The sequence below is a fragment of the Sitophilus oryzae genome, unplaced genomic scaffold (assembly GCF_002938485.1).
Source record: "Sitophilus oryzae breed Bouriz unplaced genomic scaffold, Soryzae_2.0 scaffold_476_pilon_pilon, whole genome shotgun sequence".
Classification (NCBI taxonomy): Eukaryota; Metazoa; Arthropoda; class Insecta; order Coleoptera; family Curculionidae; genus Sitophilus; species Sitophilus oryzae.
The window spans coordinates 841,179-861,565 of NW_022147058.1; the positions used below are offsets into that span (position 1 = coordinate 841,179).

General features: G+C 31.5%; 2 protein-coding genes across 9 annotated transcripts in view; both read left to right on the forward strand.

The window, feature by feature from the left end:
* Window positions 1–1,565: 1,565 nt before the first annotated feature.
* LOC115886252 (protein FAM200A-like) lies at window positions 1,566–4,381 on the forward strand. The gene is made up of 2 exons (XM_030905345.1): window positions 1,566–1,849; window positions 1,956–4,381. Exon 2 carries the CDS (start codon window positions 1,965–1,967, stop codon window positions 4,065–4,067), a length of 2,103 nt encoding a protein of 700 aa, XP_030761205.1. The 5' UTR covers window positions 1,566–1,849; window positions 1,956–1,964; the 3' UTR covers window positions 4,068–4,381.
* An 18-nt stretch (window positions 4,382–4,399) lies between these two features.
* Window positions 4,400–20,387, forward strand: part of LOC115886250 (ankyrin repeat domain-containing protein 12) — an 80,202-nt gene continuing 64,214 nt past the window's right edge. For 3 of the 8 annotated variants that reach the window (XM_030905336.1, XM_030905343.1, XM_030905339.1), the window contains exons 1-4: window positions 4,400–4,523; window positions 4,589–4,874; window positions 14,694–14,783; window positions 14,843–15,022. In XM_030905336.1, the coding sequence (XP_030761196.1) occupies window positions 4,604–4,874; window positions 14,694–14,783; window positions 14,843–15,022 (541 nt within the window). In that variant the 5' untranslated portion in view covers window positions 4,400–4,523; window positions 4,589–4,603. Of the gene's footprint in view, window positions 4,528–4,588; window positions 4,875–14,693; window positions 14,784–14,842; window positions 15,023–20,387 lie in introns of all 8 variants that reach the window. The other 5 variants (XM_030905340.1, XM_030905337.1, XM_030905341.1 and 2 more) reach the window with 5 other exon arrangements.

The following is a 20,387-nucleotide window of genomic DNA, read 5'->3' on the forward strand; positions in this document are numbered from 1 at the left end:
ATAATAATACAAATTCTATAATTAATTTTATAATTTCAGATTTATCTTGATATCCAAAATTAAGGTAAGGATAATGAATGATTTGAAATGAAAGTATTATAATATATAAAATTGTAATAATAATAATAACATTTATTTATATATTTACATTAGAATTAAAATTTATCATTTACGGATTTTTTCTTAATGGTTTTAAACTTATTAGAATTATTTTATTTCTTTCAAGTTATTTAATTTCTAGTTATTTACAGGCAACAATATTTTTGATTATATGTATTGATGTTTTGAAGTACTACCATGACGGGTCTTATTATAGAACAATAAACGTCAATCGGAGATAGAGGTAACATTTTACCTATTATATAATGTTACTAATATAATATACTTTGATTATAATTTTATTAATGTTTGTATCATAATTTCTTAAAAATATCAAGTTAGTGGATTTTATCGAAGAGTGTGTTGATAAGACTAAAATAAGCTTTATGTTTTATCTTTTTCTCTTTAGAAGGGAGATGGTTTGTATCGTAGAATACATTACAGTATTTAATATCGTGTACTTTGTTATTCTTTTCTTAATTTACTGTAATTTCTTCTTTCCTATAATGCCAAATCTTGACAATATGCTGAAGGTTGAATTTTGATCTTATTAGTTTTATAAGAATAATAATAATAATAGAAATACAAGACTAAATTAAGACTTAGTTTGTGATTTATATTAAGATCTTTCTTATAATATTTGTTATGTCTTCATCTTAATACTATATTATGCTTGGTCTGGAAAATAAATGTTAAAATATCTTAATTTTGCATATCCTATTATATATAAATATGGTTTATAAATCATATATGCTAAGAAAATCACATAAATTAGGTGTAAGAATAGAGAAATCTTAATGTAGCAGAAAAATTAATGCAATATATGTATAAGCAGAATTAAACAAGGTAACTGTTAATGTTGCTGAAGCTGATTCTATTATTTTTAATTACGGAGGCTAAAAAGGCGTTTTTAAGGCCTCCGTAGTTTAATGGAATGTTAAAAAAAATCTATTATGAACATGACAGCATTTAAAAGTTAAAAAAAAAGAAAAAACTTGGACACATCCCTTTTAATTTCCCGAATTTTTAATAAAGCACTTTTTAAACGTGGCATAATAATCTAGATAGGAATCTAGAGTTTTATTTCTATATAATTTTATTGACTGAAAATACATAATAAGCGTTCAAGTGTTGTGCGAAATATTAAAATAATATACCGCGTACTATGATGGAAAAAAAATAGCGTCAGCAATGTGTGAAATGAAGATCGCTGTCATTTTATGGAAATGTCCTCAATCGTCATTTCCCAGACAACTGGACGCCGTTTTTTCGATCATACGGTATATATTGACAAAAAAACACTGAAAAGCACATATTTGTTTTCTACTGAAAATAATTCCAAAATAACTTGCAATCTGGCAACATCGAAGATGTGCGCATGCGTAGTGTCTGTGACTATATGCAGCAAAAACTCGTTTCAAGGTCAGCCACCGGATCCACACCATTACCATTAGTACCATTTATCATAAGTATTATGAGCAGTAAGAAGTTATGTGTTTTATTATATATTAATCTTATTTATTATTAACTAAAACTCAAATCAACAAGGCAGCGACATCTATCAATCAATCAATCAACCGGCACTGTGGCGTGCCAGGTAAAATGTGTTAGAGAGCGCCGGGAGCGGTAGAGGGCTCTAGGCTCTAGTGCGCTGATCGCTATTTACTAGTTCTCGGTGGTTCCCAAAATCTTTTAAAGTAAACAAAACAAAAGCAATGTAGGTTGTACGTGTATTTAGTATTATAAAAAGGTATGCTAATATGATTTATACATATATACATGCATTCAAGCAGAATACATATCTAAATATGCATAAATACCACAATAAAAAATTACATAATTTGCACTCATTTCAGGGGCGCAATATGTCTGAGTTATCTGATTCTGATATAGGAAAAAGCGGATCATCTACTCCGAAAAAGAAAAGGGCAATGAGGCACGAACTGGCCAGAGATGAAAAGAAAAGCCGAAAACAACTTTTTTCCAGAAAGTGGATGGAAGAAGATATTTTTAAGCGATGGCTACTACCAACTGAAGATCCAGCTAAAGCTAAGTGTAAAGTATGCCAGTTGAATTTAGGGACCAAAAGAAGTGATTTGTTAAGCCATGGGAAAAGTCAGAAACATTTAAAAAATATGAACTTAACGCAAATAACTAGACCAATTACTGAAATATTTCAGTCTTCTAAACAAGATAAAAATCTAATAATAGCAGATATCAGATTTACTTTGTTAGCTGCATCTCATAATTTTAGTTTTAGTTCTATTGACCATGTAACCGACACTTGTAAATTAAGTTTTAGTGATTCGAAAATCGCAAAAAATATGCAATTAAGGCGTACAAAATGCACAAGCATTTTAAAAAACGTACTTGCATCTACAATTAAAGAGGCATTGTGTGGTGAACTGAAGAATAACAGTTTTTCTATTCTTGTAGATGAAAGTACAGACATCAGCAATTATCGGTACCTGTGTATTTTAGTTAGATATATTTATGAAAACAAAATCAAAACCGAATTATTAGACTTAATTCCCATCAAGGCTGATGAGGGGTCAGCAAAAGGTCTCTATTCCCTGTTTAAAAAATGTCTGACTGATTTTAATTTAAGCGTGAATAATATTGTGGGTTATTGCTCTGATAACGCCAGTGTCATGATGGGGAACAAAGAATCATTTAAGACTTATCTCTTAAACGAAAATCACCATATTGTTGTAAATGGATGTGTGTGTCACTCGGCTCATTTAATTGCTGCTGCCGCTAGCCAAGAATTGCCAAGTAATATAGAAGCATTATTGCAAAATATCTCCAATTATTTTTCTAGAAGTCCAAAGAGACAGTCAGTTTTAGAAGAATTTCAACAATTTATGCGGGCAGCTCAACTTAAAATTATAAGCCCCAGCAAAACCAGATGGTTGGCACTATCAAATTGTGTTGAAAGGCTAATTGATCAGTGGGATGTTCTTTTAGAAGTCTTCCGAGTAGCTGCCTTTGAAGATAAAAATCAAGTAGGCAATATGATATTTAATGAAATGCAAAATCCCTATGTCAAAGCTTATCTTCTATTTTTAAAACACGTTCTTCCGATCTTTAATTCATTTAATGCTATGTTTCAGTCTTCCAAAGTCCTTGTAGATAAAATGTATGTAGAGAGTAGAAGATTTGTGAAGATACTATGTGTAAACTTTGTCAAACCCTCCTGTTATACGAGTGAGGTTGAACTTGATCTATTAAATGTATTTGATCCAAATGTGTTGCTTCCGGTGGAAGAAATTAATGTGGGTTTGAATACCATGAATTTACTCAAAGATTGTATCAAAGCTGATAACGAACAATTTAAACTTAAGTGTTTGAAATTTTATCAAGTAGCCGTTGCCCAAGCATTTAAAAGATTGCCTACTAAAGATAAATTTTATAAAAATATTACATTTGTACAACCGCAAAATGCTCTGAATGTAAATCTAAAACATGATATTGATGAAATTTGTAACACATTTAAAAATAAAATAGACCCCGTAAAAGCTATAACTGAATATAATAATATAAAAATATATTTTTCTGAAGAAGAAAAAGAAAGTCTAACATGCGATGATGTAATTACGTTCTGGACAACTTTGTTGGACATGAAAAATTTTAACGATGAGCATTTATTTAGAAATATCAGCATAGTTGCTCTGATCATCCTTACTTTAACTCACGGCAACGCGGACGTGGAAAGAGTGTTTTCAATAATGACTGATGTTAAGTCAAAAAAAAGAAATCGCCTTTCACCTGATACTCTGAGTGATATTCTCAGAGTAAAAATTGATTTAGCAACCAAAAATAAATGCTGCACGAGTTATGCAATTAGCGAAAGCCATTTTCAAAAATTTAATCAGTTCATGTACCAATTTAAAACCAAAAATGAGGCAACTAGGTCCACCGCCCCCAAAGAAAATGTTTGTGACACTGACACGTCTGATTCAGATTAGAGCACGATTAGAGTTAGTTAATTTAAGTGTATGTTTATCTTTTAAAGAGAAAATATATTTTTGATTTATTTTCCATTTTTCCAGATAAGGATTTATTTGTGATTTATTGTTTATATTTATATGTTTACAAAATAAAAGTGCTTATTTTGCTGTAATTTTTTTTATATTGAAAAAAATCAATTGCCAAATGGTATCTATATAAATCATAATTCCAAAATAGACTAGATTTGTAGTGAAATTAGAAATGACACGACCGTAGCGGGGAGTAGCGGAATTTGTGTAGTGACGTAGCGATATTCGTAGTTTTCTGGTTGGCAACACTGTATAAAATGAATATAAATGACAATAATGACAGATCGGTATATTGCTTTTTTATAAATTTATATTTTATTTACATTTTTTTAATAAATTAATGTAAATATTTTACTTCCAGTACAAAAGTTAAAGTTTTCTCAGGTAGGTAATATTTTCTGCACTTATAAATTGTCATTTTACATAATATAGTAATATTACTCCGTAAGGAATTTTAGGAAAGAATGCCTTCAAATGTTCGCCTAAAAGGCTCTGGAAGCTCAAATCGGGCACCACCAGTTACGCCAATGTCCGAACGCCAACAAATGGCATTACTAATGCAGATGACTTCTTCGAGCGAATCGGGATCTCGTAGTCCTAGTTCAGGATCAAGATCGAGAGATCGGAATGAAAGAGGTGAAACCCCATTGCATTTAGCTGCTATTAAGGGGGATGTAGAACAAGTGTGTAGATTGTTAGCGCATCGCGCCGACCCTAATGTAGCTGATTTTGCTGGTAAATTTTCAAATAAAATGTTCATGTATTAATTTTGGTTAGTTCTCGGTTGTAGTTCGTCTTGATATTTTGTTATCTTTGATGTCTTACATAGGTAAAAAAGTTTTTAGTCTTGAATATACCTATTCCAGTTCTGATAAGTTCTTTATTTACATTAGAAATATCTATGGGAGAAGGTGTAATCAATATAATAGACTGGTCCAAATTGTATTCTGGAAACTTTGGCAGAATATTCTACTAATAAAAATAGGCAGATAAAAAAATTCATATAAATTTATATATCCTAAAATGCTTTGTTTTGGAGATACAGGGTGTAGAAATTTATAAAGGAAACTTGATTTTTTCTAAATAATTCCTGAACTAATTTCAATATTTGGATGGACATTGCTGTCTGGATGTTTTTTACATGAAAAATTTGATTTTAAGATATGACTTCTCAATATGACTTCAACTTGTAGGAGGCACATGGTGCGGCAGATGGTAATTCTAGCGGGACAAAACTGATAGAACGGAGGGACAACTACTGATAAGAATAAATAGTAGACATTCCAATTGATATAAAAATGCAACAATTATTTTTTGGTCATATATATTCTTTGTATTTCGATACATTTTTATCAACCAAATTTAGTCGTTTTCTGCTCAGTACGGCAGAGGTCATACGAAACCAAAATATTTACAAGTGCTTATACATTCTATTCCAATACCAAATTATTTTGAAGATTGCCAAAGGCATGTACTATTTTACTGTATGTATATTATATGTTAAAATCCTTTGTGCCTTTGTTCTGCAGATATCAAACTTGCACTTTTTTTTCAAATATCGATATAAAGTCTCAAACATCGCTTCAGAGGTCTTGTCCCGCTAGAATTACCATCCGTTGCCACTGTGGAGTGCCACCTAAATATTCTTTAACTGGTTAGAAGAGTAACAACTTTTCGTCTGCTACCTGTATAAAACTACTAAGTAAAAAAATGTACACTTTCGCTGGTTTTTACGTAAAAAAGGCCTCTTGGTAAAAATTACAATTATATTTGGAATGGAAATAGTTGATACATGTCATTGTTGACAAAAAATAAAAACATATTGACTAGGTAGTTATTTGACTGAAATGATAAATTTGGGAAATTTTTGTATTTTTAAATCAATACTAATTTTTTCTAGTAAAAATTATAATGAAATAGTTAACCTAACCTAACCTAACCTTTGGCACAAAATATTTCAAATTTATGATTTTGAGTCTAATAACTATCTATTGTAGTTACTAGTCACCATGTTAAATTTTTGTTAATGGTGACATGTATTGATTATTTCGAGTCGAAATATCTCGAGAACCATTAGTCGTAGCAATACTTAAAGAAACCTTTTTTTACATAAAAAACGGCGAAAATGTATATTTTTTCACTAAGTAGCTTTATACAAGGACGGACGAAAAGTTATTACTGTATTTACTGTTCAAATTGGTTAAAGAATTTGTAGGTGGCGCCCACTACAAATAAGAGTCATATTAAATAAAATAAATAAAATAATATATTTACGGACCAGCCATTTAAATGTACATACAACAAGAACTATAATTACAACTAGAATAAAATCCATCACAACAGAGACTTTACAATAAATTACTACAAAACCACCGCCTTTACTTTATTCTTGAAACTATTTATATTATCACAGAAGAAGTCGATATCACAATCTTTATCAATAATCTGATTAGCCTCTAGACAAAATCTTGTAAGCGCAGATGACATTCCATAATTAGTTCTGTGAAAAGGTATATGGAACAGACCGAACCCACGCAAAATTCTCCCCGGAACATGCAAAGATAGTTTGCTTAGTAAGCTGGGACAGTCAATCTGTGAGTTGAGAATCTTGAAAAGTGTGCAAATATCTATAAATTTTCTCCGATCTCCCAAACTTGGCAAATTCAGTGAATACATTATTTCCTCAATTGCAATATCTTCCACGGTGATTCCCATCCTAAAGCCCACAAACCTCAAGAATTTTCTCTGTATACGTTCGATCTGCTCCACATAGATCTTATAATATGGACCCCAGACTGGGCAAGCATATTCTAGTATCGATCTCACATAGGCAATATATAAAGTTTTGATACAGTTTATGTCATTAAAATCAGTTAACGTTCTTTTAATAAAACCCAACATCTTTAACGCTTTGTTTATCATGAAGTTAATATGATAATTAAAATTCAGATCCTTAACAAAGTATACACCTAGATCTTTCATCACATCAGTTTTATCTAAAATATCATCTTGAATCTTATAATCATAAAATAAAACATTTTTCTTTCTGTAGAACTGCATTACTTTACACTTTGATATATTCAATGACATCCCATTCAACCTACACCATTCACTCAATCCATTCAAATCCTGTTGCCACTTAAAGCAGTCATCCAGTGACTGAATTACCTTGTAAATTTTGAGATCATCCGCGCATAACAAAAATTTAGAGTGTGTAATAAAGTCGGTTACATCATTAATAAATATATTGAAAAGCAGCGGAGATAAATGAGACCCCCGTGGAACTCCGGACTCGACTAAAACCTCCCTAGAAGTGAACCCTTTAATTTTAACATATTAATTATTAACATCGAAATCAAATTTTTCATACCTATCAAGAAATTCCCAGACACCAATTTTCATCCAAATATCGACGTTAGTTCAGAAATTGAGAAAAAAATCAAAATAAAAATGAAACTTCTTACACCTTTTATCTTTGAAACGAAGCATTTTAGTCATAAATTTATACAAACTTTTTTACTTAATTTTATCAGTAGAATATTCTCAATATAGAAGTTTCCCGAATAGAATTGGGACCACCCTGTATACCCAGCATTCCCTCTGCATACGTATCAGTTTTTCAGTTTCAAATTTTAACTCCAATGTTAAACATGTTGGGAATAGCTAGGCATATTTTAAAAGTATTTTGATCAATATAGAGGGTGATTCAAATCTATTTTCGAACTAAAGTTGTATATGGATACAGGGTTCGGCAATAGTGCGTCGGTCATCTGTAGCTGCTAGAATAAAAAACTTAAGAATGTTGTCTATGTGCAAACCTAAAGTATGTACTAGGATGTATTTCAGGAAGATATTTTAACATCTACAGGATGGCTAAAAAAAGTGTGAGTGGATCGGGATGATTTTTTTTAGCAGAACACCCTGTATATTATGGCATTTTTGGCTTTCCTTCTGATCACTTTACATAATCCAAAGATGTTAGTAAATATGTTTTGATAGTTTTAGAAATATTAATAAATAACACAGGCCGACATGATTTTTGTAACACGAGTCAGTTGCAGAATTTCTTCATAAAAATATGCTTCTAATAACAGAAAAAATACTCCTGAAGCTCCTACACGTACCACTTTTCAGTTGCCTAATTACGCCTCTTTTTTGCAGGTAGTCAATTTTATAGATGTCAGGTATTAAGTCTAGGTAGATTCGTTTACATACAGGTAAATTTTATGATGGGATGATTGAAAGGGACGCATTTTGTGCACTATAATATATTGTGAAAAACATAAGAGAGTTCAGTTTTCAGTTGATTTTCGACGTGAGTTGTTCTATGCGTGTAGATAAATAGTACGAAAATGTCAAGTCAAACGCGCCGCAGTTGTAAAGTGTCTCCTGATCGATTTTGTTACATTTGTGGAGAATTTATGGTGCAATCACAAGCCAGACCATTTTCTGAAAATGTGAAGAAAGCCTACTTCAAGTATTTTGGAGTTTTGGTTGGAGATCAAGACAAGCAGTGGGCTCCTCATGTGTGCTGCGTTACTTGTAGCGTGTCGCTTGTGCAGTGGATGAAAGGGAAGAGGAAAAAAATGCCATTTGCGGTTCCAATGGTATGGCGAGAACCAACTAACCATTTTGACGATTGCTATTTTGCCTGACGAAAACTGAAGGTTTTTCCAAAAAACAAAAGCACAAGATCGAGTATCCCAATTTGCCGTCTGCCATACGACCTGTTCTTCATGGTGCAGATCTCCCAGTGCCGATCGCGCCCTTAGACTGGCAAGGTATTGTTTTTTGGAAGATAAGGAAGATATTGAATCAAACAGCTCTGGAGACCAGTGTACTGATCCTACCTTTACCCCAGAGGGCGGTTCCGACAAGCCACATTTGATTGTTCAAAGCGAGTTGAATGACTTAGTGCGTGACTTGGGGTTATCAAAGCAGCAGTCAGAACTTCTTGGATCCCGGCTTAAGGAATGGAATCTGTTAGCCAATGAAACAAAAATCACCACTTTTAGAAAAAGAAATGCTCCGTTCTCTGCATTCTACAGTATGGAGGATTCGTTGTGTGCATGTACTGATATCGATGGCTTAATGCAGGAACTTTCTATAGAACATTCTCCTGTGAGTGGCGCTTATTCATAGATTCGTCGAAATATAGCCTAAAAGCTGTGTTATTGCATAACGGAAATTTAAAACCCTCTATACCAGTTGCCCATTCAGTGACAATGAAGGAAACTTATGAAAATATGCGCATGCTTTTAGATAGAATCAACTACAACAGGTATAAATGGCAGATATGTGGGGACTTGAAAGTTATAGGAATTTTAGTGGGACTTCAGGGAGGATTTACAAAATATTGCTGTTTTCTTTGTTTGTGGGACAGTCGTGCAGTAAATCATCATTATGTACAGAAAATTTGGCCAGAAAGAAGTGAATTTCAACCGGGTTCCCAAAATGTCAAGTATATCCCTCTTGTAGACCCCAAAGACGTCCTCCTGCCTCCCTCTTCATATCAAACTTGGCCTCATGAAAAACTTCGTGAAAGCTATGAATAAAGAAGGTGATGGATTTAAATACCTAAGGCAAGTCTTTCCCCAGTTGAGTGATGCCAAATTGAAAGAGGGTATTTTTATTGGACCACAAATCAGGAAATTGTTGGACGACACAAATTTCACAGACACGCTTACCAGGCAGGAACTCAGAGCATGGACCTCATTTGTTAGTGTAGTGAGGGGATTTTTGGGGAAACAATAAGGATGCGAACTACGAACAATTGGTTAATGAGCTTTTAGATGCTTATAAATCGCTTGGTGCCCGAATGTCTTTAAAAATTCACTTTCTCCATTCTCATTTGTCATTTTTCCCTGAAAATATGGGTGCTGTCAGTGATGAGCAAGGTGAGAGATTCCATCAAGACATAAGGACAATGGAAATTGTTATCAAGGACGATGGGATCCAGCCATGATGGGTGATTACTGTTGGTTTTTGAAGAAGAGAAGACGCGGTCCCTCATAAAAGGAAAAAGTAAAAGTTTTTGTTTATGTTTTGATCTCGTTTCGATTGTTTTTGTACTTTTTAGGTATAAGTAATGTTTGAGGAGTGTAAACTATAAAATATAATCGGTATATAGGCTTAAGAAGTATTAAATCATGTTTTGAATAGCTATCTTAATATATTGAATATTGTAATATTGAATGATGTTTTATTAATGTAACAAAAAAACCTTACGTGTTACGACTTTTTTTTTGCCACTTTCGTGATTAGATAGGTTCATTCTACCACAATATCCTATTGAGCTTTGTGTTACATCGAAAAATTTTTTTTTTGTCGGCCTGTGTAATTAGAAATATTAATAAATATATATTTTTCAGCCTTTCTTAAAAAAATATTAAAAATACAATAGTGGAGTGCCCAGAGACTTTTACCTCGGAATTCAATTACTGTAAATATATTAATGTGAAACCTTCTGTATTTTGTTTTATAGATAGAATACTAAAATATTTACCCATTTTTTTTCCGTTGCTTTTAATTTTTTATTTTAGTAATTTTAGTAAATTCTTAATTATTTCCTTCTTAATTTTTTTATTTTTTTTAATTCTTTTCCTAAGTAAATTTATTGAAATAAATAAATCTAATGCATAAGCTATACCTATTCGGCTTATATTCTAATAATTTAAATTTTCATTGAAATCGAACTATATAGGGTGGCGCGTCATATACGACGCGGTTTTTGCAAGGAGAACAAAAGGTTGTATTGAAGTGAAATTTTGTGAGCTTATGTAAGTCAATTTAAAGCATTTTCTAAAATTATGTAGGGTCCTACAGGGTGTCCCCAAATAAAGCTATATATCAAAGTTATGTTTTTTGTAACAGAACACTCTATATATTAATTGATTTTTGGATTCTAGTAAAAAATAAAGGTTTGTTTCATTAGAAAAGTATATGACTAAAAACTAAAATGTATAGTTTTTGAAATACATTCACCGGCACGAAAAATGGGTACCTCAAAACTCTGATGTATTTTAAACGTTAATATATTTTGTTTTAATAGGCCGATTTTGATGATCTTTTAAGCAGTATGTAGCCAAATTTATTGACTTTTTAGCATCTTTTTCTAAATTAAAAATGAAACTCCCCATCTGTTAATTATACGAGGGAAAACAAAATGTTGATATTTTGGTGAAAGTTTAAAACACCCTGTGGAATAACAGCAAGAAATTTAAAAATCATTTTATCATCTAGATACATCCTTTCTCGATGGTTTGTTTTTTGGTTCATCTCATTAGCTTTATTTTTATTGGAAATATTCGCTTTTGAAGAAGACACTAACATTTTTTCGTAATTTTTACATTAAGACCATGCTTTTACTTTTGGGCCTAGTCAACATATCTAGTAAGTTCTAGTCCCGAAACAGGCCTTCTTGACATAAGATTTGCTTCATTTAATCTTCTATAGTCCGTTAGTTAATATGTACGTTCCTTAAGTGCAATTCATTATCAATTTGAAAAGCTTGCAAACGGCGTCGGCGATTTCTTAGCGACAAACTTAAATAAGTCAATCGTCTCGATTAGAAGTTCTTATATGAAGGTTCCTGGACATCTAAATTGACATCCTCATGGACGTGGCCATAATTCAAAAACCATTTAGTATACTCTATGGTATTAAGGTATTTTTGAAACCGGAATTTTATAGCAAATTCACTGAACTAAACAAATATAGATATATATTTGACACCCTGTATATCTATAAAAATATTTTTCAAATGTGAACTACCACTAAACACATATTTTGTAAAAGGTTTGGAGTGAAAATCTCAAATAGGAATCCAGATACAGAGCTTTTCCAGAATACGGAGCCATCTTGTATGTATGCATTTGTATATGTGTGTTTATTTAAATACTAAAGTGAAACCAACGAATTTAAATGGGTAAACTTTGTAATATATCTTATTAACAATACAATGCAAAAAGTTTTATAAAAATTCGTTTACAGTAAATGAATTCCGAGGTTTGTATCTCATAAAGGCTTAAAGCACTCCACTATAAGAACTGTCCTGAAATCAAAAGGATTTTAGGTATTTACTATAGATGGTATAGGCTTACTTTGGGCTATAAATGTGGTAAAATCTTAAATCATACAGGATCTTCAAATTTCTGCGCCAAACTTCCTAAAATCTACATATATGAAATGCTAATGTTTATCTGTGTCGTCTCTACTGAAGTAACGACTTGCTCTAGAAAGTTGCTTTTTTACTAAAAGATAGCTAATTGGCTCTTCTAAAAACTGTCGTCGCCGGATTTTTTGTTTTTCGTTTAATTTAAAAAAAAAGTATTTTTTTCCTGATGTCGTGGCGGATGCGCCAGGCTTCAACTAGTATAAAATAATTTTTCTTGTTTTTCTTGTTTATATTACTTTTTTTTATTAGATGGAGACTTAAAAAATGGAACATTTTTTGTATTTAAAATATTTCAGAAGGTTTAACGGTTTCGCAGATATTTGAGGTAATACACTACATATATGGCATTTTCCACAGTAAATTTTTATCAAAGCCACCTAATGATTTTTCTCTGGTATTTTACCGTTGAAAGAGCCATATTTTATAATACCGCGTATATCTGGGAAACCGTTAACAATTTTGAAATACTTTAATACAAAAAAATGTTCATTTTATAAATCTCCATCTAATAAAAAAATAATATAAGGCTGTTCCATTAAAAAAAAACGAAGAATTATTTTATATTTTAAAATGTTTCCGTAGAATTTTGAACATCCTGTATGTTTTAAGGATACGAATTACGATATTTATAATTATGTAAGTACAGACTAACTATAGTAAGTACCTAGCATAGTTTTGGTTTCAGGACACATTTTATATTTATAATTTCTTTTAATTGCTGAAAAATATATTTTTTTCTTTCATTTATTTATATTTTTGAAATTATAAAAGCAAATTTAATAATATTTTAGGACTATGTAAAGTGATCAGAAAGGAAGCCACAAATGCAATAATATACAGGGTGTTCCATTTAAAAAAAATCAGCCCGATCCACTCACACTTTTTTGAGCCATCCTGTAGAAGTTAAAATATTTTCCTCAAATACGTCCTAGTACATACTTTAGGTTTGCCCTTAAACAAAGTTTCCAAGTTTTTTATTCTAGGAGCTACAGATGCTTAGTCGAGAATGTACAGGGTGTACATTCATAATAGAACTCGAAAACATATTTTTCCAGCAAGACGAGGCGCCGCTTCGTCTTGCTGGAACTTGCGAGAACGCTGAAGTTATCAACAAATTTTTGCAATTTCGAGAATAATTGAATAGCTAACCAAGATCTCAGCCGTTAACCATGGAGGCCGCCGAGGCCGACGGACTTAGTGTCTATGGATTTTTATCTTTGCGGAAGAATAAATGTTATTATTTTTAAATTGTCCATATAATCTAGACAAGAATTAGAAGTGCTTAGCGGTTATGCGAGGGTATCTTCAACTACTACTGAGTTAATGAATTCCGCGAGAAATGTTCAAAAACGGTCCCGTCTGTCCATGACAAAAGACGGTCGACTTGTCGAACACCTGTGCAAAATCTCGTGTCTTGGTTTGCTATTATTTTTTATTGTTATTGATATAGTTTAAATGTGTTGATGTTAAATATAGTTTAAATTGTTATAAAATTCTGCATCTCTCATTGCAAATATTATTTTCGTTTTAATTGCTGCTCACAGCTAGAATTTTTTTTACATTACAGTCGGCGCCGTTCAAAGTCTACTTATTCAAAGTGGGCGAATTTTTAAAGAATCTATATCTCGAAAAGGAATTGAGCAAAATATCAAGTATGCTATATTTTTGAAAAGGTAATTTTAAATTCTTTTCAATAAATTACAAATATATAGGGTGTTCCATATAAAAAAATCAAATTTTATGTTGATAATTCTTAAATTATTAATTTAAAAAAAAATTACTTAAACCATTAAATTCCACGTAAAAAGGTGCTTTGGAAATGTTTTCATAAAAATACAACATTTTCCATAGCAAAAAAGTTACAGCCATTTGTTGAAAATGCACATTTTTGAAAAACACCCCGTAACTCCGAAACGGTAACAGATTATTGATGTGTGGTTTTTACCATCATGTTTTTGATAAAATTTGAGTTCCAGACACCGATATTAGTTTTCGTATATTCTCCTATAGAAAAGGGTGTTTCTCTTTAAAAAATGGTTATACATATTTCAAAATCCACTCTCCACTCGGTATAGAATATAACAGTATGGTACTTTTGGAATGGAAAATTCAGTGTGCCAAAGATATACTCAATCACAAAGTATAATAATTCATTTAAAAATGTATAACTTTAGTTTAAGAATATATGTGAATCTTATTGCGTACCTAGGTATACAACAAAAGTACTTTGAAAATGTGCAAAACCATTGTTCGCATATTTTATAAAAAGATTGGAGTCAAATTTTAAAACAGAATCCAGATATAGCTTGTTCAGAATGCTAGGTCATCTTATAATATAAATAGTTTTCTTTTTACCGTAGTGTTTTATTTTTTTATAGGTTGGACACCATTACATGAAGCTTGTAATCATGGTTGGTATGATGTAGCCTTTCGATTAGTTCATGCAGGAGCAAATGTCAATGCTAAAGGTATGTAATTATTTTTTGTAATTAATAACTTGTTATCTTATAAAAGTGTTTGCTTATAGGGTTAGATAATGACACTCCTTTACATGATGCTGTAATTAATGGCCACCTAAAACTAATTAAACTACTGGTAGAAAAGGGTGCAGATATTAACGCAAAGAATTCTAAGGGCAAGACTCCGTTGGATATTGCATCGGCATCTGTGCAGCCTTATTTACTGAATCACAACTTGCCTTTGCCCGGTAAGTGTTTTAATCAATTTACTTACACATATAAATTACAATAATAAACTTTAACTTTAAGCTGCTAAATGTATTCGATTGATTGGTATAATGCTAGGTTGCAGTTCATAGTATCTTTACGAAAAAAGTATTTTTATGAAATATAGTAGTGTTGGGAAAAATCGGATGGGGGCTCGTTATTTATTGTTTATTTGTCGGCGGTCGGTCATTGAGATAAAAAATATATTTTGTTTTACTTTTTCATAGCGTACTTTCACCGAAAATAAACTGTAGTATCTAATAAATCGTAGTAGCATTGTGTTATTGTGAATATTTTAAGTTTTTCTGCGACATAATATCCAGTTTTAAAATTGAATTTACCAACTGTATTGTTTGGGCACAGCTTAACTAATAATCGAAAAAAAATTGTTAATGATGATTGTTTCGGATTTTCAACCTCTTTCTCTTGTGAACCCTCATAATAGAAAAATATTAAGTAATAAAATTTTACTTAAGGCCGAGCTTAAGGCTTACAACGAGTCAGCTGTCGCTTTAAAAACTGTTTAAAAAAATGAAATAAAATATACAGCAATACAGTGAAAGCTCTCATAAACGGACACTGACGGTTCCAGTAATTTTTTCCGCTTATGAGAGATGTCAGCTTAAAGGATAGGACTAAGAAATAATATATGTAATATAAAATTACAAATAAATATGTATGTACTAATGATTGCATTTACATATGTACATACATGCATACATTACGACGTCCTATGACTCAATATGATTTATATAATAGTAATAAGGAAAAAAAAAAGATAATACGATATAGTTTTTAAAGAATTTAATTTATATAAATCTTAAAATTACGTGTACATAAGCATAATATGTTAAAAATATTCAAAGTATATAATATTTAAAATATTATTTGGGGTTTTTGAAAAAAGTCTAAAATGTGTGTCTGGCGGAATCTCTCCATTTTTTGGAATGTTTTGGCTTCTATGTTTCACAAACCACTCAAAACATTTTTTGTCTATAATAAAACCTTCTTTTTCCGAAAGTCTTTTTTTAATTTGTATTAATTCCAGATTGCCATTTAGTTCTGGTATCTTCCTTATTTTTGGCTATTTCAGCAGCTTGCGTTTTTCCAATATTAAACCTTTTTGCTAAATTACTAACTGAAACTGTTTCTTTATCTAAAACATTAAAAATTTCCATCTTTTTCTTAAAGGAAAGCATTCTTTTTTTTCGGTGACATTTTAACAAAATAATTACTATACCAATAACAGTGCTGTCTGAACTAACGACAAAATATCAGCACAAACGCGATGCATACTAGATAGATGAATAATCTAATATAAAACGGGGAATGGATGCGACTAAAAATCTCGTTCCGCGTCCGCTTATAGGAGATTTTTAGTCGCATAGCGGAATAATCTAGTGTCCGCGTCCATTTAAAAGAGCGTCCGCTTATCGGATAGCATTTAACATTGAAAATCACATGCTGAAATTCGGTTCCAGGAAACTTTGCCGGTTAAGGGAGATGTCCGCTTATTGGAGCTGTCCGCAAGGAGAGCTTTCACTGTATTGTTATTGTTCTTGTTGGCAAATTCCGCAAATCATTCACTTTATATCTACGTTTAATCACACTAAATTTCGATTAAACTTTCATCAGAATATAGTCTCCCAACGTACTGAACGTACAACTACAAGCAAAGGTTTTTTACAAGAAAACGCGTAAATTGAAAATTAAAAATGCAAATAAAGCAAAATCTCCAAAGCCTTAATCCAAATAAACAACTGTGGTTTTGTCAAATGGAATTTTAAAAGTCGAAAACTGACGTATTATGAATTATTACACAGAAAAAACAACATTTTATTATTATATCAATGGTTAAAAACTATAAATCTTAAAATATAAAGTATGGAGAAAAAATCTTTATAATTTAAATAAATATTATAATTAATATATCCCATCTAAACATTTAAACAAAACAAAAATAAGTAATGTATTTCTGTTCAAAAATGCCAGGTTACTACTCTGAAAACCGACTATTATTGTGAGCGATATGCGAGCAAGTGATTAAACGGTTATCCCACGGTTATCCTCTGTCCTCTATACATAATAATAATAGGTATTGATAATTTCGATTCCAAATATCCCGAGGACCATTAACGATTTTTACCAAGAGACCTTTTTTACGCAAAAAATGTAGATGTATATTTTTAACTCTGTAACTTTACTAACTGTAGTTTTATACAGTTTTATATAAGGACGAAAAGTTATTACTATTCAAACCAGTTAAAACATATGTAGGTGGCGCCCTCTACAAGTAGGAGTCATATTGACATCAAAATCAAATTTCTCAAGTCAAAAAACTCCCAGATAAAATCATTTTCATCCAAATATTGACGTTACTTTATAAATTATTTGGAAAAAATCGAAATAAAAATGAAACTTCTACACCCTGTATCTCCGAAACTAAGTATTTCATGACATATACATTTATACGAACTTTTTTACTTATTTTTATCTGCAGAATATGCTGCCGAAGTTTCCGGAACACAGTTCGGACCACCCTGTGTATAAAAAGGTAGGACTTTTTTACGTAAAACAGGTGCCAGGTGCTCTTCGTTTAGTTCGAAAGGGTGAACGGTTTTCAAGATATTTTCGTTTAAAGATTACGATGCATCGATTTTAGTATGAGTGAAATGATAAAATGTTAAGAAATTTTAAATAAATTAATCTCCTGATTTCGCTAATGCTAAAATCGATACATCGGAACCTTTAAACGCAAATATCTTGAAAACCGTTCACTGTTTCGAACTAAACGAAGATTGGCTTTTTTACATAAAAAAAAGTCCTAGCTTTAATTTTCATTTATTGAAATTACTGTATCTACAAGGATAAAAGAAGTACCACCAATAGTACTTTCCACCCTAATGGAAAGTACCCTTTCAGTGCTATTACGGAGTTTTTTTATAATCACCATTCGCTTTGGCATTAAAAGGTGTGTAAGAGTACCAAATTTCAGGTAAAACGGTTTAAATTTAAAAACGTCCAAAAACTTTACAAATATTTTGGAAAAGAAATTATATTATTTCTTTTAAGTATGAAATAAAATGCCGCTGGCACTGGTGGTAGTTTGACGACTGATTGATTCGTATGACGTTAGGTGACATCAGATTATGACGTGCACGCAAAGATCCATTGATCCAACTGTATGTGACATAAATTGGGATTGACTGACGTATTCATTTTTTTTCGGTCACTTCCGGTTTCACCGGAAATGACTACAACTTTTGATTTTTAAATGGCACCCTCGGCATTTTTTACTTTATTCGATAGAAAATGACACTCCGAATCGAATGACATATCATATGTCAATTTTTGACATAGTCACTCAAAAACAAATTTTATTTTAAATTTCAATCTAGAGTCCCACGGCTGTGTTAAAAACACTATTGTTACTCAAGGAGCTTTGGAGAAATAGATTTGATCGTCTAATTTTTTTAGCGTCTTGTCCTGGCCGGTTAAAAGATGCCCAAATCGTATTTTTATATCATATCTCAATTTTTTCAAATGGAACGAGGGTGGCTCATTAGCATATTTGGGAAAAGCATTTTTTTAAGAATAATCTGATACCACACACTTGGTATTTTGAGTCAAATTGTCGTTATGAACCGCATGTTACAATTTCAAATAAACCATATGCCAAAATGTATATGATATACAGTGTGTCCCAGGCTGAGCGTGCATTAGAAGTTTCTAGAGAACCACAATATCTAGATCGGAGATTTTTTGCACATCATTGTTTTTCAATGAGATCTATGGATTAAAAATATTTTCAATATGGCGGCACTTCCGGAAATACCGGAAGTTGACAGCAACTTTCTTATTTTAAATGGGTACCCCCATTTTTTATTATGTACTTAAATTCTCTGTAAAATTCTATGAATATTGATGTTAAACACTCTATATCTAACATTAACCGTTTCTGAGAAAAAAATTATTTAAAATTTTTGGACGAAAAAAACTACCTGTCAAGAAAATTTGTATAGCCTAAAAGTCAAATTTAGTGATTACCACAGCCACTGGACATAAAGAGAAGGCATGTGGCTATCTATTTCAAAAATTAACTTGTTCAAATGTCATATAATAATGGCGGTAGCTGTCATGGAATTGAGTGATTAAAAAATAAATCATTTTTTTCAAATGGAAACCCAGTTTTTTTATTCCACTAATGAAACGGTTTTTCAATTTGTTACTTTTTAAATATACATGTTCCTATACCTTAAATAAATCGTTTTTAAGTTATTTAAGATTGAGTTAGAAAACGTATATTTTTCTTGATTTTATCTAGCTTCCTTTGACATTAAGTGTCAAACGGTCAGACAATTTATTTCCATCTGTCAGGAAACGAATTATTTGAATTTCCTATAGTACAAATACTGCTTAAGAGTTTAAAGTGTATTTATAAAAATATATCTCGTATTTTCGCTCTTTAGTGATATCTAATAGCTGATAAAAAATGGAGGCACCCATTTAAAATAAGAAAGTTGCTGTCAACTTCCGGTATTTCCGGAAGTGCCGCCATATTGAAAATATTTTTAATCGATAGATCTCGTTGTGAAACTATGATGTGCAAAAAATCTCCGAGCTAGATGTTGTAGTTCTATAAAAACTTCTAATGCACGCTCAGCCTTGGACACCCTGTATATGATATGTCATTTGATTCAGAGTGTCATTTTCTATCGAATAAAGTAAAAAATTCCGAGGGTGCCATTTAAAAATCAAAAGTTGTAGTCATTTCCGGTGAAACCGGAAGTGACCGAAAACAATTGAATACGCCAATCAATCCCAATTTATGTCATATACTAACATACCAAATATCGTTGTTTTATCTGAAAAAATAAAAAAGTTATAGGGGGTGAGCCACTTTTGAGACGCACCCGGTATACAGGGTGTTTTTTGAAATTTTTGAAATTGTGTTACCTGTGCATTGCCCCCATATTCTGAAAAAAACTGAAATGAAAATCACAAACCAAAAACCTAATATAGGACTTTTTCGGTTGGCCCTCTATTTTATATGTCTAAACACATAAATGTTTATACCGGGTGTTGCATCGTCGAGCGGGACATAGGAAATCCCATATAAATTTTAATGGGGTCAATTATTGGCTTCCCTAATTATTTTAGAGAATCATCCTATTTAGGTTTATTGAAGAGCACTAAAACCCACATTCAAAAGAATAACTTTAGATATTTTTGATTAGCCCGTTTACGAGTTATCGTCGATTTCTTTTTAAATATTTCTCCTTTCTTATGGCCCTGTATTTACTTATGAGCATCAGTCAAGGAAAAAGATAACTGTCAAATGAAGTT

Coding starts and splice junctions, on each gene's coding strand:
- LOC115886252 (XM_030905345.1), top strand. CDS start 1,965: ATGTCTGAGTTATCTGATTCTGATATAGGAAAAAGCGGATCATCTACT.